Here is a 27,433-nt window from a genome sequence, read left to right as displayed (position 1 = left end):
AATTCTCTCCTTAAATCTCCAGCCAGATCCAGTCCAGTTGTTATCTAGACTTTTAGTTCAGTGAGAATGAAAGTCTAACCTCCAGAGTCAAAAAACATTAGATTGGTATTGTTTCAAACCATTATATTTGCTATAGCAATAGTAGGGAACTAAAGCAAAGGTTTTCAAAGAGTTTGAGTTTTGATTGCTGAATGCAGTAGCAATGAATAAATGTCTCTAATTTCTACTTTTTGGTGTGTAGGGAGCACACCTAGTGGTGCTCTAGGGCTGACGACTGGCTCTGCATTCAGTGCTCACTCTTGAAAGATTCAGGGAGAGGATATGTAATGCCAGAGATCAAACCTAGGCTGGTGCATGTCAGGCTAACCCTACTTGCTGTACCACTGATGCAATCCCTAATCTCTACTTTTTTTTTTAAGGGGGGGCACACTCGGTGATGCTCAGGAGTTATTCCTGGCTACATGCTCAGAAATCGATCCTGGCTTGGGGGGACCATATGGGACACTGGGGGATGGAACCGCTGTCTGTCCTAGGCTAGCGCCGGCAAGACAGACTCCTTACCGCTCTGTGCCACTGCTCCGGTCCTAATCTCTACTTTTATTTTATTTTTTGGTTTTGGGGTGACACACTGCAGCATTCAGGGTTACTCCTGGCTCTACGCTCAGAAATCACTCGTGGCATGCTTAGGGACCATTTAAGATGCCGAGATTCGAACCACCATCCTTCTGCATGCAAGGCAAATGCCTTACCTCTATGCTATCTCTCCAGCCCCTAATTTCTACTTTTTAATGTCCATTTTCTTTCTCAGTTATCTTGTAAACTTTTTTTGCCACATTGAGTGCTCAGACAGTATAAATCCTTGCCCTGTACTTGAGTGACCCCCACCAGTGCCAAGGGTCTATATGAAATATCTGTGATCAAACAGGCTTTGGCCAATCCTTTGCTAATCTGTTCTTTGTAAACTTTTTAAGGTACAGAATAATGTTCTCTACCTCTCCTTTCATTTTGCACATATACTAAATTGTAACATAGTCACAAAGTGTATGTTAATAATGTTTTTAGGAGGGGAAAATGACAGAATGTGTAATATATATTATATATAATATATAATATGTATAATTATATATATAATATATATAAGGTTATTCTCAGGCCTGCGTTTAGGAGTAAAGCCTGTCAGAGTTCAGGGGATGCTACATGGTGCTAGGGATAGAATTTAAGCCACCCAGATGCATGTCAAATGCCTTACCCCCTATACTATCTCTTTGGCCTTTAGTTTTGGTTTTGTTTTTTTGGTTTTTGGGTCATACTCGGCAGTGCTCAGGGGTTACTCCTGGCTCTACACTCAGAAATCGCTCCTCGCAGGCTCAGGGGACCATATTGGATGCTGGGAATTGAACCACTGTCCTTCTATATGCAAGACAAACACCCTACCTCCATGCTATCTCTCCAGCCCTAGCCCTTGGTTCTTAACCATTTTGATTACTGCTTCTTGGTAGCATTGTTTGGACTATTTTTGTTTGGCATGCTTTGGGTCTTCTAGATCAGTGTCTAAGTCTTCTTTCTCATCCTGGGAAGCTCTATTTATCCCACCAGCTGCACTTAACCTTTCAAACTCATTTTCTTTTTTTCTACTGACTCTGTGTTTCATTGTGGTCATAGAACTAATTTTCATTAATTTGTCTTCTGTATGGTTGTAGAGTTTTCTTGCTTGGAGTGGGAATGATGTATAAGTTTTTCTATACTATACCAAGTAGATTAAAAATACAAACCATAAGGATGTCTGATATTTCTAAGTACAATAAAATAACAAATATTCAGGACTGATTAAAATTTGGCCACAGTGAAAATGGACACAAGTGTTACAACAGACAAATCTGGACCATAAAATTTAAATCCCAGCATCTGTAAAATGTTGACTCTGCCTCATGATGACAGCATAAAGTTAGAATAAAAGTTTTCAAAATAAATAGAGGATTGTGAAGTAGATCTAATCTGGTCAACACTTCCATTTCAGTATTTGGCATATGTACTTATTTTGCTTTCAGTCTAACTTTTGTTGTTTTTTTTTTGGGCCACACCTGGCAGTGCTCAGGGGTTACTCCTGGCTCCATGCTCAGAAATCACTCCTGGCAGGCTCAGGGGACCATATGGGAAGCCGGGATTCGAACCAATGACCTGCTGCATGAAAGGCATATGCCCTGCCTCCATGCTATCTCTCCGGCCCTCAGTCTAACTTTTCTGACTTTGCATCTATCTCATCATTCCTTGACAGCTCAGCTCAGAAAGTCTGAGCTTCCAATAATCATATCAAAGTAGAATAAAGCCACTTTTGAGCAACTCAGATCCCAAGGAGGACTTAAAGACTTCACCTAGAATCCTAAGTTAGGATTCTAGAAGTGAATCATAACTATTCCAATTGGGTTTGGAAATCAACATAGACATGTTGTCAGTCATAGAAATGCCAGTGTACTAAACACAAATCATTTCAGGAAACTTAAAATTATTTTAACTAAACACAATGTTGCTCAGGATTTACTCTTGACCCTGTGATCAAAGGTCACTTTTGGTTTTGTTTGGGGGACCATAGGCAGTACTTGGCTAGAACCTTGGTGGGCTGGTACAAGATAAGACCCTTACCTGCAAGCTCCTCTCCACCCCAATAATCATATTTTTATATGGACAACCCTAGAGTGCTTGAACCACTTCTGGTAATGATTGGCAGTACTGAGGGGTCATCAGGGCCATGCCTGGTGATGCATGGGCAGCCCACAGAGGGACATGCTAGTAATATTGTGAGCTAACTCCCAGGCTACATTTGGGGAATCAATATGAAATGCAGAATCTGATTCAGTTGGTAAGAAGTGGAAGCCAAGAGTTTGCATTCGTATAATGTGTTTGGTGCAAAATCTTGATGCATTTATTTGAAAGATCAATGATCAAACAGACTGAGGTTGCTTATGAAAGTTCAGATGAATAGAAAACAAGAGTCATATTTTGAAAAATTATTTATTTACATTTTAAGTTCATATTAAAATCTAAGATATATAGTTAAGATCAGAATACAAAACTGATATAGACATATGCACAACAATCTTTACATGAACAGAATCCTATAGATGACTTTACAATGAATTCAGGTTATTCTTTGCAAAATGTTATGCTCCTTTAAAATCAGGTTGTGATATCTTCCAATAAGAATACAATTAATTTAGGGGTAGGATAAAAAAAGAATACAGTTAATTTATCACTTAGAATATTGAGAAACAAAATGCTAACCTGGATTTAATATTCAACAACTAACCATATGCTTAAATTTTCTACTTCATCATTTAAACAATGCTGAGGCATTCAAATAGATACAAACATGATAAATGAATAAGTCTCAATATGGAGTGTTTTGGTTTTTAAATTTTTACTTGATTTTTGGCATTGTTTATTTAATCATATCATTGTCTTGAGTTGTTATAAATAATCTATTTAAAACAAAACTTGTTTAACAAAGCATGGCCTTACTTTGGCTGGAAATACCTTTAATATATTGACAATAGCAACAAATTCCTCTTTCCTTCACTTGGGAAATAAATCACAAAAATTAAAGTCATTCTCACATGTTAAAGCCCACCATAAATCCTTATTCATTCTTTTAATAAAGGTACTCATAATAAATAGCTGCCTGTGTATTGATTGGTACATTCTTGAAACACTTGATTTGTAAGAATTCCTCTTTTACCCTGCAAGCCTCTGATTTTGTGGTGCATTTCTGTAAAATATGCTAAAATTAAATGTCCAGGCAATGTATTTGAACCTTTGGGGAATAATTCACATTTGAAACAGTCCTTAGATTTATTTAATATTAGAAAAATAAATAAAATATTGCAGTTTGGCTCAATCACACCCCCTATTTTTTCTTCCTTTACAAATCTGAATTCAGGCTGCTAAAAAGCAGAAGTAAAATAAAAATAATGTTGATTCTATTGTTTATACTTTTCTACTCTTAGTGTAGTATTATTCCTATTACATAGGCAAACATAATTTTTTTGCTGGAAATTAAGATCCTATCTTCTAGAATAAACTTAAATCACTTTTTTTTTTCTTTTTAGCCACTTGGCTATGTTTAGGGCTTATTCCTGGCTCTATGCTCAGGGATCACTCCTAGTGGGCTAGAGAGACCAAATGGGATACCAGGAAATAACCCTTGTTGGCTGTGTGCAAGGAAAATGCCCTACCCACTGTACCTCTTCTGTGTTCCTATATAACTGTCTTAGCAATCAAAAAAAAGTTTTAAGGAGTGAATTTAATAAACACATCTAAGTGCCTATAAAAAAACTTTTGATTTTCAAAGAGTGCTATGAAAGTTAGAAAAAAAATCTAAACATTGAATTTTAGCTATTTAAATTTACATGCTTTAAAAGGTTTTTCAAACCTATAAGCTATATTATAAATTACCATTTAAGTTCACACTCTAAACTACAAAAATAAATTGCTGAACAAATATATAGATATCTTAAATCTACAAATTTCTATATTGTTCATTTCCAAGTTTATAGGTATAATAAAGCACCTAAGCTTTAACTTGAGCAGTGTTTCAGTTTTGAATAAAGGAACTCTAAATGTTGTCGAAAACTTTCCAGTCATATTTAATTCAAATGTACATCTTATCTGTACTTATATACAAACACAAGAAATAAGCAAATTAATCTATATTTTTATGATGTAAAAGATTAAACATATAACACATGGTCACATACAAAGCCAGCTATTTGAGGCATATGCTTGGTATTCAGCTTTGGTAGCAGTAACTTTGAGTAAGCTGAGGCAACACCTGGGTAGCTTAAAGCAGATCACATAAATATACCAGATACATAAATATAGCAAACTTATTTTTAACCAGAGGTCTATCCACAGTTTTAAGTGAAAAATTCTCTACTAATGCTGCCAATGTCACACAAGTAGCTGGGCTTGATAGGAATATTTGCAATGGAGATAAGGACTAAGAAAGGCCTAAAAGGGAAGAATTAAAATGAAAAATTTCAGGGAGAAATCCGAGGCACAAGACTATCCAAAAATAAAAAAGTCTATCTCATGAATATGAACTTTTCCACCCATAAGTAACATGCCTTTGGAAGGTTCTTGTATATTGGGCTCCTATGTTAGCCAGTGTGACAAATAGGAGTTTTAAGTTATATCCAGATGAAAATTACAGTATTCATGTAACTATTACTATAGTGAGACTTGAGTTTCTGACATTATGACTTTTACTCAATGATTTTTTAAATTGAATCACCATGAGATACACAACGTTGTTCATGATTGAGTTTCAGCCATCTGACTTCTTCTTAGATAACTTCATTCTTTGTACAAATCAGCATTTGATTTTGCTGTTGTAGTTTCTGAAAATTCAAAGCTGCAGATTTTTTTGGAAAATTTTAATCCAATAAACAAGATTACCAATTTTTCTGACCTAATTACTTTCCCATGAAACAATAAGGTGGCCTAATGAACTTCATTATCATCTTGCACTAAGTAAGTGCAAGTTCTGTCATCAACTGCTGACAGAAGTAGGCTAGACACAGAGCTTTCATTCATTCCGAGAATGCAGCAATTTACTTGCTCTAACATGTCTGATTGTTCTGTAAAGTACTGATATTCAAACTGAATGAAGAATATTGTATTTTGCTTTTTCTTACTACCACAAATGGCACACTAATATTAATCAGAGTAATAAATTCTTATGATTAATTTGAGGTATAGAAGAAAAAGGAGGGTAGAAAATTTGACCTACTGGGGCCGAAATGATAGCACAATGGATAGGGCATTTGCTTTGCACACGGCTGACCCAGGTTCGATCCCAGCATCCTATATGGTCCCCAGAGCTTGCCAGGAATGAATTCTGAGCACAGAGCCAGGAATAACCACAGAGTACCACTGGGTGTGGCCCATAAACCAAAAAAAAAAATTGACTTACAATAAACAAATAAAGAGTAGTTTTTCCAAAAGTTAGTAGAGATTTTTAACTCTTAAATTAAGGCTCTTTTTCCCCAGAAGATAAAATGTAATAAAAATATAAAAATAAAAATTCCACAATAGTTGCAAACAGCAGACAAATAAATAAGGTTACATGGTTTATACATTTTAAACTGTTAAAGAGGCCTTACAGTATTTCAGGAAGAGTTTTTAAAGTTTTGTTCCCTGAGTTCTTTGAGGCAATTCCAAATGTCCTTCCACGAACTCCAAGACTTGAGAGACAAAAAAATCCACACGGTTTGCTTATTAATATTAGTTGTCAACTTCAAAGTATTATTTGGTATTTTTCTTAGACTTTGTATGCTTTAAGAATGTAGTTTTATCCATTTCCAAGAAAACATGCTAGCAATGAAAGTTTTAAAGAAAAGGGTGTTTCATAAAGTTTATCATTAGTTAATCATGCAGTTGAATCAATCAATTTTATATCTATGATATACAAAGAATGGTAGTACAGTCACACACATTAGAAGGCATAGTACTACAGACTGTGTTTCTTCAGACTTTAGTGAGGTTACCCTTATTAAAAAGTAACAGCTTAGAAAAATCAAATCTATTAGAAACAGAATGACTTTTCAGTATTTTTAACCTTTATGAAGATAGAAACTTGGTTTAAAAATAAAGTTCAAAACACCAATGAGGTTCAAAGATTAAGAGCTAAGAGCTGAGCACATATTTTGCATGGAAATGGCCTGATTTTGATCCCCAACACCACCTGGACCTCTGAGTACCTGCGAGTGTGACCCCAAAACCAAACTAAAACCAAACCAACCAAAATATCCAGTAATGAATAACATTTCAAACTTAAAATTTCTCAAATTTACAGATAAAATGTGTACATAATAGTGATTTTTAAAATACTCAAAGTTAAGTTTTATGGTTCTTAAACTATTTGTATATGTCTACCTTCTTTGAGACTACCACTTGATTAAAGACTTATTTTTTTTGAAATTCAAAACTTGGTCATAATTCTAATGTGAATGCTTGTTTGCAATTTCCATACTGGTTGACTTAGAACATCTTGGTTTGTTTTTGAGTCATACCCATCATTCTTTGTAAGCTATTCCTTGATCTATGCTCAGGGGCCATACTTGCTAATGCTCAGGGAGCCAGGCAGTGTCAGGGTCTGAATTTGGGCATTCTACATGCAAAGCAAGAGCTCTGTCCATTGAATTCTCTTTGCAGTGAAGTTTAGATAAATTAATGACAATTTTTTAAGCCATTAAGCATATTAAAAAAAGGGTAAAGAGAATCTACTGAAATGCACTACACATTTCAGGAAAAGTGCATGAATAAGAAAGTATCCTTTGGCTTTACTAGGACCTCAAAGGAGGTGTAGAAGTTAGTGGTGCTGGTGTCAGATTCCTGACGATATTACTGAGGTTGGCAATCTTCTCTTCTAGGAGGTAATTTTTCTTCTCTGCAGTTTTTTGTCGCTGTTCAGTCATTTCCAAAGCTTTTAACAACTGGGCATTTTCAACATATAAATCCTTCACCATTGCGTCTGCTTTGGTATTCTTGCAAAGCTAGAAACAGAACCAGAAACATTTTAACTCCACATTTGTGATTCTTTAAAGATCTGACTGTGTAACTATTCATGAAGGCATTTGACATTTATCAATTATATCCTTTTATTTTACAACCTAGTTCTAGCATCAGATCTGTTACCAGGAATGGAAGAGTAAATCTACTTATACCAGCTATTTTATGTATGTTTTTGAAAGTCAGTAATACGATAATAGTGATATTTTATATTTAAAACGAGTCATTTCTACCTACTGTCATTTCACTGATTTTCTAAAAACATAAAAATGCTTTTATAATTTAGTTTCTTGGGTACTAAAAATACAGTGTGAAATACAGTGTGAACTTTATTTAATTCTGTTTTAGTAACTGAAGTTTAAGTTTTTTCCATTCATAACTTTATCATGATTAATTTTTAAGTTTGACCCAAATTGTTATAAACAAAGAAAAATTTGGCAATTACTTTCTTTACTTAACTCTACTCCCTTTGCAGTTGAGCCTAGTTAGTACAACAGTAAATACAATCTTCTAGATTAGGAGGGAAGCCATGTCAGCAGCTTTTATTAGGTACTTTCTTATCTCTTTTTCCTTTCCTTTTTGAGGGGGGGGGGGTCACAGTCGGTGGTGCTCAGGGGTTACTTCTGGCTCATCATTCAGAAGTCACTCCTGGCAGGCTCAGGGGATGCTGGGATTCAAACCGGGGTCCATCCTGTGTTGGCTGCGTGCAAGGCAAATGCCTTACTGCTGTGCTATCGCTCTGGCCCCTAATCTCTTTTTCCTTGCTCACTATTCATGTGGTTTCAAGGAAGGGAACCGAAAGTATAAAAGCTTAAGGAAATAAGGAATAGAAAATCTAATATAATAAGTTATTGATTACCTAATAAATATTGCAAAGTATAGTGATAAAAATTGATACTTAAGCCAGAAACGAGGTAACTGACAAGCATTACTTTGACAGCTCTTCACCTACTGAATGAAATTCTAATCCCACAGCTCAGTACATAAGGCCTTCTATTACTTGACTCCACTTCCTTCTCTCTATCTCTCTGGTATCTTCTTCTCTCAGGACAGTATGAATTGTTGATGCCAATACATTTGCAGATATCCATATCCCATATGTTGTCATTGGCCCTGAGTTTAGAGTGCCCTTCCCACATTTCTTTCCTATTTAAACCCTAAACCACCACCAAGACCCAGTGTAGTAGAACTTCAGTCTTTCTATAAATCCCTGAGTTAAAGTATGCCCTGTGTGTTCCCTTTTTCTGAAGATACTGTATCCCATTTTTCAAAGTTTTGAACGTAAGAGCTATCCAAATGCTTGCTATTTTGTAGACAAACTAAATTTGTATGGCAAAAATTTTGTTTATTGTTGAATTTCTAATGCTTAGACTAGGACCCTTTATTTAATATTAAAATCAACAATTTAGCAATAGTTAATGATTACAGAGAATTTAATCAATAAATTATTATTATATAGGACCTTCTCACTTCATTGTATATTAAGGTCTTTTCCTTGTTCTACTCAGTATTATCCGACCATCAGTTAATTCATGGTGCTGGTCCACAGGTGTAGAAAGATTTAAAGCCACTGGTGTTGGTTTTAATTGACAGTCTGTGGACCAGTATACAGGACAGGTGCCAGTCTGCAAGTACAGAAAGGTTGAAGAATGAAGCTATATGCTATCTTATTGAGAGCCACTTTGAGATGACCAGGTGTGCATTTTCTATGTTGTCCTCATACTAACTCAGCTCCCCACCAGTTTATCTCAATTTCAGTTTCCAGAGCAGCTCTCATAATTGTCTAGAGTAATCCTTTTTTGTAGGGCTCTTCAGTGCATAAGCAAATGCTTTCAAAACAGAGGCCATAGCCTTCACAGCGGAATTAAAGAGTAAGGTTTCTCAGACGTTACAAAATTCAGGATCTGGATTCTTGTTTAAATACTGCTTTCAAGACTATACTTTCAGAGATCATTTCTATAGTATGTAAATACTGATTTCTAGGATCTGGTTATAATGTGCCATAGTACTCCTTGATTGTTTCTTGTTGCTAAAAGGAAAGCTAAAGTTCCTTTTTACTTTCATGTTTTCTTTTGTTTTTTTTTTTTGTTTTTGTTTTTTGGTTTTTGGTTTTTGGGCCACACCCGGCGGTGCTCAGGGATTAATTACTCCTGGCTATCTGCTCAGAAATAGCTCCTGGCAGGCACGGGGGACCATATGGGACACCGGGATTCGAACCAACCACCTTTGGTCCTGGATCGGCTGCTTGCAAGGCAAACACCTCTGTGCTATCTCTCCGGGCCCTCATGTTTTCTTTTTTAAACTAAGTTCTCTTCTTCTTTAAAGTAACATTTCCTATCTTTGACAGAACAAACTATTTGTAAAAATCGAGTGCATGAAATTCTTTAGAAAATGCTTTAGGTCTATGTGAGTACCTGTTAGCAATATACATTTTGAAAATTATGGACAAAAATTCATGTCTAATAGATTTTTGGAAATAGTGATGAAGAAGAGAAGACTTTAATTTAAGGAAAGTGACTTCTAAACTCTTTTGTATCCAGTTATAAGAGTTTGCCTTTATGAAACAACAAAAGTTAGTGGCAATAGAAGAGTACAGGACTGCTGTTAAAAATGGAAAGTGAGATGGATGGGTAGAGATGACCTGGGAGGCTCACTTGTTCTTTGAGCTGATTCACTTTCTCCTGAAGAAGCCTTTTCACCAGTTTCAATTTCTGTTCAACTTCTATCATTCTTTCCTCCATGGCAGTTACCAACTGTTCCTGGTTTTCCTGAGGGGAAGGGGAAAATTGCATTATTTGAAAATCATGCCACACTAAACAGAAAACACTAGCAGTTTATTTCCCTCCCACAAGATGCCTAGATAAAGGATGTTGTTCTTGGTAACAGGAAGGGTGAATTACTGATGAAATGGAATTTCTGAACTCTGTTTTTTCTCATATGAGAAAGGTAACCTATAGTAGAGAGAATCAAAGATAAAAAATATCTTACCTGGATTACCATCTTCCCCTGAGATAAAATAAAAAACAATTCTGAAAACCTTTAAGGTAATACATATATGTACTTATAGTAAAATTGGTATCCAGGGGTCGGAGCAATAGCACAGTGGGTAGGGTATTTGCCTTGTAAGAAGCCAACCTCGGTTTGATTCCCGACAACTCATATGGCCTCCCGAGTCTGCCAGAATGATTTCTGAGCCCAGAGCCATGGTGTGTGTGGTCCAAAAACAAACAAAAAATTAGTATCCAAAATCAGTGTTCAAATATGGTCAACCTCCTATGACTGAGGTCTCTGTAATGCTATCAATCTCTCAATTACAAAACAAAAGCTGACTTTATTCAGGATGGCTTAGCACTTCCCACTAATTACTGAGTGTCAGCATTTCTTCATGATGATCAGTCTCTGTCAGTTATGCTTAGACATTTTTCCCCAGTTTGGTCCATGTGACGCCATCATCTGGGCTGAAGAAAGGGTTTTTCATAGAATGCATTTAAAACTAAACATTATCTTCTTCTGACAGCTATAAATAAAGTAGAGAAAGAGGAGTGTTCAGGCTTCTCCTCGTCTTCTACCATAGTGAGGAAGGACTTGGTGGGCTTGGTGGAACACAGCAAACTGGGGCCGATTTCAAGTGAGATTGATTGCCCGTCCTTATCTCCCACATGAATGTATACAAAAGGAATTTCACATTTTAAAAGGCTCTTTAAATATTTTATTAAAATTTAGATATCAATTATTAATGATATAATCTACCTTCAAAAATACTCTGGATTTGGGGCTGGAGCGATAGCATAGCAGTAGAGCATTTGCCTTGCACATGGTCGACGGGGGATGAACTCAGGTTCGATCCCTGGAAACCCATACGGTACACTGTGCCTGCCAGGAGCGATTTTTGAGTAACTCCTGAGCACTACTGAGTGTAATCCAAAAACCAAATCAAAAAATAAAATTCTGGATGTTTTGAAAAGTATAGAGAATGATTAATATGTGTGGAAAGGCAACCTCTGTTTTGATAGTAAATACCTGCTTTTATTCAAGCATAAAAGAATATTCTAAGCCACAGAATTTGAAGACAAAATTGTAGCTAGCAAAAAGTCCAATATAAATTTCAAGAAATTAGATGAAAAATTGAGAGCATCCAGCTTAAAATAAAGTCCCGTGTTTTCTTAATGACTCTTTAAAGTTCAACCATAAAAGTTTTGAAAATGTGGGGCCGGAGTGGTGGCGCAGCGGTAGGGCATTTGCCCTGCATGCGGCTGACCTAGGATGAACCACAGTTAGATCCCCCAGTGTGTCATATGGTCCCTCAAGCCAGGAGCAATTTCTGAGCATCACCAAGGGTAGCCCAAAAACCAAAAAAAAAAAAAAAAAGTTTTGAAAATGCTTGAATACTACCTGTCCTTAAGAAACACAGCAAAAAAAAGAAACAAAGCAAAAACCCCACAACATAAAACTAATTCAAAGAATGTAGAAACATGGCAAAAGAATGGGAAAAGAGTACAAACAAAGGCAGTCATATATTTCAAGTTTACTTTATTGTTTCATCAAAATTTTCTTTCCCTGTTAAAAAGTATCATACATCTTATACAAAATGGTATAAATAACCCTGATGTTCTTCAAATTCCATATATAAAAGTAGTACCTTTTGTTAAAAATAGTTACAGCATATGGAATATGAGAAAATATATTAGAATATGTTCTTTCAAGAATCCCAAATCCACATCCTTTCAATGGTCAAACTACACTGATTTTTTTTTAACAAGATGAATTTTGTGAATTTGATTCACAAACCTTTTACTTCTAAATAAATAAATAAATAAATAAATAAATAAATAAGAGACATAATACTGCAAAGGTTTAACAACAATAACAATAATAAATAATGATGATTTAAAAGAGCACTTGATTCCAAAATATTTCTCAGTTATGTCTCTGTGTTGGTGTGATGTGTGTGGAGGGTGTGCAGTGGATATGAGCGTGCATTTGAGTATCTGCCATGGTAAGAAATGCCATCAATAGCAGCCCAGTTTCATAGGTGCCCAATCCTTCTGTAGGAATCTGCATGCACTGCTCGCTGCTCCGGTAGCAAAGCCTAGAGAAAGAAGGCAAGTGGAACACTTCACCCTGAGGTCAAGATTGGTTTTTGGGGAAGAGTCTAAACTCACACATTAAAAAATTTTCATACACACGCTTTTTAAAAACACTCACATTAACACAACAAATGCAAGCATAGCAACACAAAGGAAGAGAACTCACGTCACTACACACAGAGAGATAACATGCAGATTCCAGTAATAATCTGTGTTCTTAAAATTAATGCCAACTTGGTTTCTAGAATGTGAGTGACAGTAAGCAGTAATCTACCTTGCTAGCTGGTGGAGGAATTTCTTTTCTTTTAGTTAAATAAACAGCGATTAAGTTTTGGTTATCTAATCTTGAAGTAATTATATTAAAAAGATACTTAAAATATTTTTAATCATTGGTGGGTGGTATGGGAGAACATGTTTTGAAAACAATGTGCATGAGATCACAATGAGTAGAATCTTAGCCTGATCTTAGCCTATCATTTGGTTTTAAATGCCTATTAAAAACTGGCTCAGGGTTTAGCATTTAATTCTGTAATGAAAAGTTGAAATATTTATCCAGTGTCCCACCATAACAATTTTAATCAAAGAATTTTAATATTTTGGAAATTGAAGTAGAAAACTTTTCAAACATGGCTTTTTTTTAAAAGACAAAATCTGTACGTAGTTTGGAGGCCATACCCAGCTGTGTTCAGGCTGTGCTTGGGAGAACATTCAGTGAGGGAGAATAAATGTGGGAAATTCCATTTCCATGCTAAACCTGTGTTCCAGCCCTTTGAGTCATCTCTCCAACCCAAAAGACAAAAAATTTTTTTTAACAAATTTCATCTGTTTGAACAGAAAACAGAAAACTGCTCCGATATATGATTAAAGTACTACTGTGACTTGCAAAGCCACTTAGAAAGAATTAAAGAGTTGAGAAAGTTCCTTTTCAAGTGTCAACTGAGAAGCAAGATGCTTGAAATCAGAAGAGCATTCAAAACAGAAAAAACATAGACTTCTTTAAACTAATGTATATTTAAAATAAATTATTCTCATAATTATGAAAATACTAAGAGTGCAGGACCAAATAAAGACTTCTAAAAAATAACAACAAATCAAACACTTTATGTATGTATGTATGTATGTATGTATGTATGTATGTATGTATGTATGTATGTATGTATGTATGTATGAACTTCTAGTAATTAAATGTATTTGGTAATGCACTGAGATAACATTCATTCAAAGGGGAGATCTTTATTAAAAAAAACAACAGTTAAGTGAACTATTTCAGCCAAAAGTCACTGACTTCTACTTTGCTTATTATAAAAAGTCCCCATTTGTGAATGTTTTGGGCCTCAGCTGGCTTTATGCCTCTAGGATGCTTTGCTTTATGATCAGTGCATATCCAAAACCTCACTTGAATTCTGTAATATTTTTGGCACCAGAAAAGACTGCTAAGTCATTTGTGCACTATGCTCAAGTGATTCTAATAAATCAATATTAAGTACAAGTATTCAAAGGTGTCCTAGAGCACTTTCTCAGCTTAGAAGCTGAAGTTTCAAAAGCAGCACCCTAAAACCTATACTAAAATAGCACTGTGGGGCCAGAGAGATAGCACAGCTATAGGGCATTTGCCTTGCATGCAGCTCATCCAGGACAGACAGTGGTTCAAATTCCAGCATCCCATATGGTGCCTGGCAAAACCGATTTCTGAGTGCGGAGCCAGGAGTAACCCCTGAGCCCACAGGGTGTGACTCAAAAACAAAAACAAAAAAACACCCAAAACAAACAAACAAAGAAACAAAACCCAAAACAACACTATGGACCTGTGTTTTGGTAAGCATAGGAAAGGTGTAGCACTGAATAAGACTTGGGTTCTTTATCCCCATCTTTTAACAGATAAAACTTTAAATAGGTTGGGGCCAGAGAGATAGCATGGAGGTAAGGCATTTGCCTTTTATGCAGAAGGTCGGTGGTTCAAATCCCAGCATCCCATATGGTTCCCTGAGCCTGCCAGGAGAGATTTCTGAGCATAGAACCAGGAAAAACTCCTGAGCACTGCCAGTGTGACCCAAAAAACCAAAAAAAAAAAATTTTTTTTAAATAGGTGAAATTAAATCAGATTATCTGGGATTGCTACCAGAAGGTTTCATACCTGTGGTGTGTTTGTTTCAGAGGTTCTGTTGTTGAGTTCTTCCTGTAGGCACTGATTTGTCTTTTCTGCTTGCAACAGCTGTTGTTGAAGCTGCAGAAATTGCTCCCTGGGCACCATCGGACAGGCTTGCTGCTGAAGCAGGGGCAAATCCCAAATATGAGGGGTTGGGTTAATCATCGCAGTGGACTTCAGACGCTGCATCTGGAGGAGAAGACAAAGCCCTGATTAGCTTCTGTGCCTTTGATCACAAAGTTACCCTTAGAAAATCAGGCAAAGAAGGCCACTGCATTAGTGAGTGATCTCTCATTAACACAACACTGAAAATAGTACTGTGTGTGTAGTAGGAAGTAAATGTGCAGTCATTCCGCACTGGAGATAATATAATTAATGAGTCTTTCTTAAGAGTTTTAGACTTTAAATTTTACATCATTACTTTCAAGTGATTATGGAGTTTGATGTATATGATGTCTGATTTCTACTCATTTTTTCCCCTTACACTAGAGGGTTTTTCTTCTTTTGATTTTTTTAGAGGGAAGTGGGATTGGACAAAGAAGGAAAAACTTTTGGGTTTTACTTACCTCTCACAATTCTTAAGGGCAAAAGGTTCATGGATTATGTGTTTTCCAAGCTAGCAATATTTTTGAAGAGTTATCTAAAAATTTAGCTTATCTTAGTTTAATCAATATTATACTCTAAAATTACAGAGCACAGTAAGATAGGCTATTTTGGCACACATGAAGTGATATTGCAGACCATCTGGGAATTAAAGTATTTGCTCAAGATCATGAGGAAATGGTATATGTAACACAAATCATGTGTATCAACAAAATTGGGGTGTGGAGAAGGAGAAGGCACCGCACAGGGCTGTTGAAGCATGCCACTTCACATCTGTCGACACATTCAGCAAACCTAGGATTCAACGAAGGCATGCAACAAGCCAGGACTAACAGACAACAGGCAGGGAGAAGGAAAGATGGCCCACCAAAACTCAGCTTGATAAATGCTATCATAAAACTTCAGAGCCACTATCCATTTCCTTCAAACAAAATTTCTGAGATGGGATATTACCCATTTTGAAAAACTTTTAGTGAGATTCAGAAAACCCACCCCTTTATTTTCAGGAATAAATAATATGAAGAACTTTGACTACCCTCCCTTTCCGATTTTTCTCAGCAAGATGATTCTCAAGTCTGAAAGACTGAGGAGAATCTTAATGTAAATATTAGCAGAGGATTCACAGTTGAAGTAAAATAAAAATGAATATTGGCTCTTACCATAATACACATTATGAACTTTAAAAATCAGTAGAAATGATTGCACGAACAAGTTTAAGGAGATGTCTCCATGATACGGAATTTATTGAAAACAGAATTTTCTACCTTCACACACTATTTCAGGCAGAGAGCTGCACCCTTCTCTGTTAGTTCCAACCACAGAGTTCTAGGTAAATATTAGTCACAGACAAAAGGAAAACAAAAGAAAATCACAGTTATGAAAAAAGGAAAGAAAAGAAGTGTGAGTTATAAAAATAGAACAGTATAAATTCAGCCTATCAACAATTTCAGTAAGAAAGGACACACTTATAAAGCACTCAATTTCTTTGTATATACATGCTAGAAAGTAAAATGTTTTAGAGCTTTAAGCCTGATAGCCACCTAAAATAATCAAGTTTGCCATCTTTACTTATACCTGTGCAAGTTAACTATTTGGATGACATAGGTCGAGCTGAGACTGGGTCTACTGATATTCTATACTGGGTTAGTTGGAGGCCTGAATGCAAACAACAAAATTATTTTTTTAAACATCTAAACTATTGGCTAACAAAAGAACATAGCAGACTAGAAAGCTACTGATATAGCCTGTGACCTATGTTATTAAACATTAACATTCAAAGTGAATTGTTTCTAGAACCCATTCTCATATAGTTCAAAAAAAAAAACAAACCCTGGAGTATAGGTGGGAGTAAAATTATTTCATTTCTGAGCTGAGAGATAGTACAAAGGTGCAAGTGTTTGCCTTGCATATGGCCAATCCTACTTTGATCAGCAACATCCCTGCCAGGAATAATCTCTATGCCTTCCCACTGGCTTTCACTCAAGCCTGATGAAAATCCCTGTCATCTATTCCTCAGGTGACCTGGGCAGAGAACAACGGTGCAAAAATCACCACACATCCTCAGAAATGGCCTGCTCTAAAGAGATAACAAATACATATATTGGTGGCTGGGACTCTGACTCAAAAATATGAAGCATATCCCGAGCCCCCAAAGTTCAACCACTAGCTACAGGTCCCCAGCACTTTGCTGGGTACAGTCCTGATGGCTCCCAGATCTGCAAGGCCTCTAGCACCAGTCCAAATACCAAGCTGTCATACCAGCACCCTGACACAATTGAAGACCCAGGTCTCTTAGCACTGATGTGTGTTCCTTACAAAAAAGAAAAATCAGATTTGCAAAGGTATTGGTGTAGAAATTGGGCAGTTACTATTAAAAAAGATTATTTATTAAATGGTTCTGTTTAGGAGAAAGAGAAATTGTGACAGTTGTAAAACAGTCATCAAGCTGTACACTTCAACAGTTAAAATGGCAAATTCTACTATGTATTTCTAGTAATTTAAAAAGAAATGCATCAAAAGTCACTAAGTTATATCGTTTAAGCAGGTGAATTATATAGCATGCTAATTGTGTTTCAAAAAGACTTCTAAAAAATCCAATTTGCATGTATCTACATAAGAGTTAGGAGTTCATATTTCCTAATGAAAGTTTCATCAGAATAGTGGAGATTTTTTTGTTTTGTTTTTCGGGCCACACCCGTTTGATGCTCAGGGGTTACTCCTGGCTAAGCGCTCAGAAATTGCCCCTGGCTTGGGGGGTTCCATGTGGGACGCCGGGGGGACCGAACCGTGGTCCTTCCTTGGCTAGCACTTGCAAGGCTTACCTCTAGCACCACCTTGCCGGCCCCAGAAGATTTTTTAAATTTAATATTCTAAGTGAAAATTTACCTTTGTCTTTAGTTATTCCACTCCAGTGCCAAGAATATGCAGTTTCCCCACCCATTACCAAGTATTTACTATAAGATCAGGGAGAGAAAGAATAGGAGGAAATTGCTTACAAAGACAAATTAAAGCGGGTTTGGCAAAGAAGCGGGGTTTCTGAGGCCAACAAGGGCAGGTGGGAGAAGTAGCTTATTGACAAAGCACTGAGATTGGATCTCACAGAAATAAAGTATACTCTTAATTTTCAGTTTTCTATTAGACTTCAGATCTCTAATTCATCAACACATATAATTATTTCATCAGAAAAGAATATTTACATCTAAATACAACCTGCAACTCCAGGCTCTTGAACACTTATTATATGCTGTCAGAGGAAGTAAAATGGCTTGGATATTACTAAATATAGTTCTAGCAATCTCCCTATTAGTAAATGAAACAGAACAAAAGCTGGTCAGAAACCTCAACGGTCATTTAAATGTCAGCGTAATCTGTTTGCTCATACTTTATTTAAAGGCAAAGCATTTACTTAAAATTAAAGAAAACCTCTTATGGGTTCAGTTTCATAAAAATAATATTTACTTATCTTTTTCAATTGTTCTGTCTTTAAAATATTTTTACTCAGAGCACAAAAAGGCATTTTTCTGTCTAGGCCTCATTATCTTATGTAGATGTTATAGTTCACTAAATGTTGGATAAATCAACTATTATTTACCTACCCCAAAGCAAAGTACCACAATGAGCTCTTTACACATTAAGGTAGATTTGCACACAAATTGTTTTATAAGTTCATTCAGTGTATAAAATTTCAGTGGTCCTCAAACTATGGCCTGCCGGCCACATATTGTATTTGTATCTGTTTTGTTTCTTCATTGCAAAATAAGATATATGCAGTGTGCATAAAAATTCGTTCATAAGTTTTGTTTTTACTATAGTTAGACCCTCCAATGGTCTGAGGGACAGTGAACTGGCCCCCTGTTTAAAAAGTTTGATCAGATGTCCACTGGAAATCTAAAGACAATGCTGACTAGTTTTACCTATCCCTTTATTTTACAGAGCCCGAGTGCACAACAGCTGTTGCAAATGTAGTCTTGAACAATAGTTCCATTTGAACATTACACACTTTCATTTTGAACCTTCCCAAGCAATACTCAGAGGGCTGGTAGCTACTCTTGGATTTTCTGCTTACCCAGTGCCTATCAATGAGGGTTCAAAGAAGCAGAGCAGGGAATGACCCTAGTAGAAACTAAATCCTCAATGGTAATGCTCTCAAATTTCATGGCTGGATTTCCTAACTGAAAAGGTCACTGGCAGGGAATCATAGGAATGAAATTCTGCAATAGGAGAGGTATCAGAATTTTGTTAGACCCACAGTGAGGCAAAAGAGCTGTGGGTTTCCAAGGCAGCATTGTACCACTTGAATTTGCTGAGGCTTAGGCCTTTGCACTTAGGATAGTTAACAGTATTTCTTCTTCTGCTATGAATATACCTTTCGAAGTCGGTAAGACAGGCCAAATAATTCAATTTGGCAACACTCTTAGATTTTTACTTTCCATAATAGAAATTTAACACTATGCTAGACTCTCCCAACAAATGGCTTTTTCACGAATTCAAATATTCTTCATAGAGAATGACTTTTGCTTAAAAACTTACCTCCATTAGCTGCTCATCCAGTTTTACTTGTTTCTTTTTTAGGACTTCATTTTCTAAGTGAATTGTTTCCAATTCTTGTTCAAGGGAATTCATCTGACTGGCCTATTAAAATATGAAAAAATTCCCTTAAAACATCAAACAAAAACACTTTGGTGACTCCACTGTATTTTGACAAATTTGTGCTAGTCAGAAAGAGCCAGCAGTAACCTCTGAGTGCCACCAGGTATGGCTCAAAAAACAAAACAAAAAGTTTATCCATTGGAGGAAAACAATAAGCAATATAATTAGGTGCATTGCTTACATTTAATATCTATTTTTATTGATTGATTGGTTGGTTATTGGGCCACACCTAGCAGCGCTCAGGGGTTACAACTGGCTCTGGGCTCAGAAATCACTTTTGGCAGGCTCAAGGGATAATACAAGATGCCAGGATAGAACCCAGGATGGACGTGTGCAAGGCAAATACTCTACCCACTGTGCTATCACTTTAGCCCTGTATCTAGTTTTAATCACCACTCCTCATACAGAACAAATTCCTAAGGCAGGCAGCTGGGTTTCAAGCTTCTATATACTCAATGTAAGATATACACTTTATCTTGTAATTTACTTTCCATGTATATGTATATCCGTATCCATATATAAAAGTATATGCATACTCAGCTGTAAACACAGATCAATAAAAGAAAACTTACCAGATATAATATTTATCCTTACCCCAAGCCATGTATTTGAAGTTATTTTTTATTAGTTAAAAATGCTGGTCTTTCGTGCATTTCTACTAAAACACAGTAAGAAAAAGGCAAACATCTTTGAGCTAGAGATCCCCAGGATTCAGAACATGCCTAAGTAGAAATGTGCTGCTGTCGTAGAACGCAAGATGTGTGCTGCAACTATCCAAAAGAACAAAACACATTCCCTTAACTGAGTTCCAATTCTGTCTCTGATCCCCGCCTCCCAATCCAGGAACTCTGCCTTTCTATAAAAAGAAATGGATGCAAGCCAAGGATAACCAGAATAAAAACACCTGTGTGTGGCATGGAATTTAGAGAAATACGGATTGTTAAAACTGTCATCTTTGCAGTACACTCAAGTTCACTGTTATTTTAAAACCTATCCTTAGGCTTTTGGTAGCCGGATGAAACCGACTGTTTTAAATTTTAGTGGACCTGAATGACATTGCAGCTTCAGAGCATACTCAGTCATTTTTTACTCTTTGAACTAGGGGTCATGACAACTGTCATGAGCCAAAAACAAAACAAAATAAAAAGTGGAAATGTATCTTTAATAAAGAAAAAGAAATGATTATACACCATTTCATTTTTTTTTGGTAGTGGTGATGGGGCTACTCCCAAGCGGTGCCCAAGAGGTCCATGGAGTACTGCAGTTTTCAGCTAACAGTGCTTGGAGGTTCAGCACAAAGGCCCAAGGATGTGATACATCTTAGCTCTGTAGTACTAGGGATACTCAGGCCACCCGCCGGTGCTGCTGGATTCTAGGGTTGCCTTTTCTGAAGCTCAGGGAGATCAGGTGAAACTACAGAGCTTTCATAATGTATGGAAGGAAGTGACATGCAGTCACTTAAGTTGTTTCTGTTTTTCAATCAGACCAGTGCAGGGACTGTGCAAGAGTGTGACTAGCAGAAGGCTGGGGGACATCTTGGAGACTGACTGTCATGTCATGGAGGAAAGCCCGCAGCTTAAACCTCTGTACTGCAACTCAGTTTTCTTGTGTATTTATATCCCCTTAGTTAGAATTCCAGATGTCCCTTGCCATTATCCTCTTCCAAAAACCAGGATTTCTTTGAAAATCCAGAAAGACTGCTGAGTAATCAGGACTGAGACATAGTAGAGAGATTTGAGTGCAGTCTGGCGTACACCTTGATCCTGGTTTGATTCTTGGCACACTCTGGTCCTCAGGAGAAGAAATGTTAACTTAGGGAACACTTAGAGGGTGAATGTTAAACACACAGAACCCACCTTCTTACTAGCAGCTCCTTCCTTCTGAAACTGCTCACACTCTCTCTTTAAGTTCAACTTCTCTTGATCTGCGGGTTTCACAGGACCTGATGGATTTAGATGTTTTTGGTGTTTTGGGAGAAAACTAGATTCCAGTTGACGGACCTAACAAAAACAAATATAAGGAGGAAATGTTAATATAATCAGTTGTCCAACCAGGAACTTCAAGTCCAACCAAGACAAACATGTATTTTACTTAGTGTTTTGGTTTTATTGCATTAAAAATATGCTTTTGATCTTTTTTAGTTAAGCCTTCACATCTGGGCACTGTTTGGGAACTTCCTCCCCCAAAAAAGAAATGGTGTGTTATCATTTCCTTTTGTTCATGATTTAAAATTCATTATTCTTTTTGGATCTCAAGAGATCTTTTCTAGATAAAGAAAATAACTAGTTTTACAGAATGATCTCATTTATCTGTAGTATAGAGAATAACTGGATAAGGAAATGTAATGAGTTTAGTAAAAGGAGGGTGCCTACATAACTCTTAGCCCCCAGATCTTAGGGAAGAGAAGGACTGAGAAAGAAAGAAATCAAGGCAGGAAGGACGAAGACAGAATGGCAAGTTATGGGGGATCAGGAATTGGGGCTTATATTAGTGATATGGGATATTCGTATAGTTATAAGTCCAAAACACAGACTCAACAATGCTGAAAACATGAGATCTAAGCTGCAACCACCAAACTTTGTAATGTGCCTATCAAGATGGCAGTCAGGGGATCATGGAAATGGGGCTGATGGAGTACAGGAATATTGGTGATGGGAGTTGACACTCGTGGTAGGATTGGTTTTGAAATATTATATGCCTAAAACTTAACTATCAATAACTTTCAAAATTGCAGTTCTTTAGCAAAATAAAATATTAAAAATAAAGATAACTAGTTTTATTCTGGCTGAATCTAAAATAATATGAGGGCAAGACTGGGAAGAAGGAATCTCTGGTTTAATCAAACTCTGGGAGTCAACAGTGTGCTATGGCCATCAAAAGAAACACAATCTTCAGTGCTTTTGCCATGAAAGATGTTTTGGGAGTGAGTGAGAAGTTTCATGTGTACAAGACTATTCAAACCTAATGTAAGTGAGCTTATAATAACTCAGCTCCCTGAGGACAAAGGACCACCAGGTCTGTCTAAATTCTGTGACTTTAATATAAAATGCATACAAAATAAAATTTTTTATAAACATAAGGGTAAAAATACATACACGTGATAAACTCTTTATTGTTAAAAATAGGTCTGCTATAACAAAATATTTGAATCTTTTAAAATATTTTTTGTTTTGCGGCCATACCTGACAGTGCTTAGGGTTTATTCCTGGCTCTTTGTTCAAGGATCACTCTTGGAGGCCTCGGGGATCCAGGGACTGAACCCAGGTGAGAAACATGCCAGGGAAATGCCCTATTCCACCCACTATACTCTAGCTCCAGTTCTGTGAAAATCACTTTTATCACATAATTCATTTTCATGTCAAACTAAGCATTTTCAAACATATGCCACTATATATATATGCAAGTTACCTTCTCTTGGGACTGTGTAAGCTCTGCTCTGGTATTCTGAACCACTGTTGGGAGTCTTTCATTTTCCTGCCAATGCAGCTGTTGTTCCTCATTCATCAGATGATCCAAATTGTCCCAAGATGACCTTTGTTCTTGCTGCTGCTGATTATGGAACCCTGATGGATGATGGGTGGCTACTTCTGGGGCCCAGTTCTAAAGAGAGAGAAAATTTATAGAAAAATGTTTTAAAAAGTATTTGTTTTGGAGCCAGAGTGACAGCACAGAGGGTGTCTGCCTTGCATGAGACTGATCTGGGTTCTATCCCTGGCATCCCTTATGCTCTCCCATGCCTATCAACAGTGATTTCTGAGCATAAAGCCAGTGGAATACCTGAGCATTGATGGGTATGGCCCCCAAACTGGGATAAAAGTATTTGTTTTATTTGTTTAGGGATTACACCCAGTGGGAATCAGGGGCTATTCCCAGCTATGTGCTGAAGAAGAATCACTCCTGGCAGTGCTCAGTGGACCACATAGTACTGGGGATTAAATTAGGACTTCTGGCATACAAAACAAGTACTCAGCTCTTTGAGCTATCTTTCCATCCCAGATGGCAATTATTAATATATTGTTTAATTTCACCTTAATTTTCTAATGGAAGAAAGTAAAAAAAAATAGTTTTAAGAAACTATTTATTTGGAGTTTAACTTTGTAAAATGACTTGAAATTCCTTAATTAAAATATTTTTATTTTTATTTATTTATTTTTGTCTGTTAATTTGATTAGCTTTGGATTTTGGCCAGGCCCAGTGGTGCTTAGGGCTTTCTCCTGGCTCTGTATTCATGGATCACTCCTGGCAGGCTCAGAAGACCATATGGGATGCTACGATGGATGAAACCTGGGTCAGCTGCATGCAAGATAAACAACCTATCTGCTGTATTTTGCTCTCGCCCTATTTTTATTAAAATATTTTCATTGGCAAAATAACCACATCCAGTCTAACAGTCAAGACGATTATAGGGCCAGTCATAATTCCATACATGATCCAGGTAAGTTGGATTTTGTATTGTGAAAAATTCCTAAATAACATTGATATTTTGATTTGTAATATGTCTAATTGGTAGATTTAATGGAAAAGTAAAAATTAATTTATTTTTATATGTTCAGGGGAATTTTAAAGACAGTCAGATCTTTTGTAGATAATTAAATCAGTGTGGTTTATTTTACTTATTAACCCACTGGTGTTATTCTGTAACAATTTGTACAAATGGTAAATTTTGAATGTGTTGTTATTTTACTTAGATGTAAAATTCCACATGTATTAAAGAAAATGTACAAAGATTTTGTTAATAAAATTTAATAATGTTCCATCCTTTCTACTGCATGCTCCTCCAAGTCTACCAGATGTGATGTCCATACAGGAACAAAAAAAACATTGCCCTATCCTCATGAAGTTATGCTTTGGTCCTAAATAGCTACTATTTTGGTCATTAGAAGACTCAAAGGGAACTCTGAAATGCATTGCTAACTTTAAATGTCTACAACTTAAACTCTACTTTCATTGTCACATATGCAATCATATCTTTTTTTAGAATGCAAAGCACTTATTTAGTCATGTAATTGAGGCCTGAATTAAGGAATATGTTTTAAGATTCCAAAGGGATACTTTGGATCTACAAAAAAGGGTTTAAAAGTGTTTAAAAAATGAAAACAAACAGGTAAAATAGTTGCCTTTTAACAAAAACATGAAGAAAAAAAGTATAATCTCATTTGAGAATAATTGTCCAGAAATAATGTTAAAAATGAAAAATTTAATTTAAAAAAGATCACAGTTAAAAGTACAAAAACACTTTTCAAAAAATTAAGAGTTGAGCTTTCATACACAGAAATTTCACTTCTTGGCATTTACCCCAAGGGCACAAAAAAACCCACTATCGCCAAAAGACATCTGCGCTCCTACATTCATTACACCACCTTTCACAATAGCCAAACTCTGGATACAACCCAAGTATCCAAGAACAGATGACTAGATAAAGAAACTGTGGCATATAAACACAATGGAATATGACTCAAGTATATAAGAAAGGGGTCAGAGAAATAGCATGGAGGTAAGGCATTTGCCTTACATGCAGAAGGTCGGTGGTTCGAATCCCGGCATCTCACATGGTCCCCTGAGCCTGCCAGTAGTGATTTCTGAGCATAGAGCCAGGAGTAATCCCTGAGCGTAGCCTGGTGTGACCCCCCTCAAAAAAAAACAAACCCCAAAAAACAAAACAAACAAAAAAAGAATATAAGACAAAAGTCATGAAGTATGCAGTTCAGAAGCTGGAACTAGAGGAGATCATGCTGAGTGAAGAGAAAAAAAGAAAGACAGATAAAGAATGATCTTTCTTATATGTGGGATATAAGGAAGCATAGTAAGGGAATAACAAATAGACATAGGAAACAAATGTGAATTAAGCTTAAAAGGGCATAGGGTGACAGGGAGATAGAAGCAGGGAAGGAGACAGTGAGACAACAGTGTAGGGAAGTAGACACTTTGGTGGAGGGTATAATATTGGAACATTGCATGCATGAGACCCTATCAGAAACATTATAAATCGCAATACCTTAAAAATGACCAAGAGATAAAGTAACTTAGTATCTACATTTATAGTAGAACAAAATATTTTTTAATTATGAACCATCCTTTTATTTGTTTGTTTGGGGCCACACCTGGAAGCAATCAGGGGTCACTCCTGGCAGGCTCAGGGGACCATATGGGATGCCGGGCATCAAACCCAGGTCCGTCCTGCCATCACGTGGGCCCAGTTAAGAACAAAAATTTTAACATCAGCCTCAAGGCTTATATTCATTAGCATTCTCCTTATCTGCACACAAAGGAAGCAGTTCTGTAACATCTAAGAAATATTTTCTACATTAAAATACTCTTGTTTCATAGACTCAGAAATGTATTTCAGAGTTATATGTTTTTTTTTTGTTGTTGTTTTTTTGGGTCACACCCAGCAGTGCTCAAGGGTTGGTTACTCCTGGCTCCATGCTCAGAAATTGCGCCTGGCAGGCTCGGGGGACCATATGGGATGCCAGGATTCGAACCAATTACCTACATGAAAGGCAAACGCCTTACTTCCGGCTATCTCTCCAGCCCCAGTTATATGTTTTATAAGTTCAAGGTCTGGGTTTCATCTTGGCATATTAAAAACATGTTTTTACTACTTTATTACTCTAGAATTACTCATAGTCTTCTGACTTGTACAAAATAGTAAAAGACTATCTGTGGTTCTATTTCTTCAATACTTAAAATACTTCAATAATTCAAAAAGAAGTATTTCTAAGTTATATGGGCACAAAGTAAGAAAGGGATTTTCTTAGGTTTAATATATATAAAGATAATCTGATTACAGACTTAAAATTTATACACTTTACTATATAAAGTTGTATCTTAACAACAAAAGAGAATTTACCTTGTCATCAGCATTTTTAAGTTGCTTATGTAAAGACATCAATTCTTGTTTTAAAGCTTCATTTTCCTGTTGTGTCAGTTGTAGATCAGACTTAGTATGCGACATTTTTAGGTTTATGTTCTGCAGAGTGTCTTCTAGATTCTGAACCTACATCATGAGAACAATCTTACATTGTTAAGCAAATCTTAACCCAAAGCATGAGTCAGGAGAAGAAAATTTCAAGATCTTTTCTGTTTCTTTGTAAAACGGCCAAAATTTTCAGTAAGTTAGCAGAAACCCAGGATATCATGCATATTTACAAAATGCTAATTTCATTTAGGACAATGAGAACTTCTATCTGGAACAAGTTATTACTGATCTCATGGACAAATGACAGCACAAAATAAGGTTTTAATGAATTCTGAAGGACTTCTAGCTGAAAATAAGAATCTATACTTGTAGAACCACTTAAGCAAATATTGAATATATTTAAGTGAAACAATTTTAATTTTCTTTAAAAATAGTAAAAGAAATGTTGATAGGGATCTTTAACTATAATAGGGTATGACATTGCCTTAGAAATACTCTTTCTTGGGCACTCACTAGCAAAAAGCAAAGCAAAGCAAAGGGTTTCAGTCACAAAAAGAACACCCACCCTTTACCAGTGCAACATTCCCACCACCAATGCACCCCTCCACCCACACCCCCTGCCTGTATTCAAGACAGGCATTCTACTTCTCTCACTCAGTAACATTGTCATGGTAGTTATTAGTGTAGTTATTTTTCGAACTGCACTCACCCCTCCTTGAGGTGAGCTTCATATCATGAGCCAGTCCTTCTGGCCCTCATGTCTTTTATTTTTCTTAAAACCCATAGATAAGTGAGACTATTCTGTGTCTTTCTCTCCCTCTGACTTATTTCACTCAGCATAATAGTTGCCATGTCCACCCAACTACAGTCATGTTTGTTATCACGGTGTTTAAATAAAGACAACAACAACAACAACAAAAAAAAGAAAATGCCCAAATTTTCAAAACTGTTTTTTTTCTTTGA

At 36.4% G+C, this 27,433-nt stretch overlaps 1 protein-coding gene across 1 annotated transcript in view; it reads right to left on the bottom strand.

The window, feature by feature from the left end:
- Window positions 1-7,243: 7,243 nt before the first annotated feature.
- NIN (ninein) overlaps window positions 7,244-27,433 on the bottom strand; it is a 111,402-nt gene continuing 91,212 nt past the window's right edge. Inside the window, exons 24-30 of the mRNA XM_049767664.1 lie at window positions 26,402-26,548; window positions 22,960-23,151; window positions 21,408-21,551; window positions 19,432-19,533; window positions 14,788-14,988; window positions 10,221-10,334; window positions 7,244-7,550 (exon numbers count right to left, since the gene is read on the bottom strand). Coding sequence (XP_049623621.1) covers window positions 7,341-7,550; window positions 10,221-10,334; window positions 14,788-14,988; window positions 19,432-19,533; window positions 21,408-21,551; window positions 22,960-23,151; window positions 26,402-26,548 — 1,110 coding nt within the window. The 3' untranslated portion in view covers window positions 7,244-7,340. The remainder of the gene's footprint in view (window positions 7,551-10,220; window positions 10,335-14,787; window positions 14,989-19,431; window positions 19,534-21,407; window positions 21,552-22,959; window positions 23,152-26,401; window positions 26,549-27,433) is intronic.

This window comes from Suncus etruscus, chromosome 2 (assembly GCF_024139225.1).
Source record: "Suncus etruscus isolate mSunEtr1 chromosome 2, mSunEtr1.pri.cur, whole genome shotgun sequence".
Lineage (NCBI taxonomy): Eukaryota > Metazoa > Chordata > Mammalia > Eulipotyphla > Soricidae > Suncus > Suncus etruscus.
Note: the sequence above shows the minus strand (reverse complement) of the source record. Positions and strands in the feature narration are given on the sequence as shown.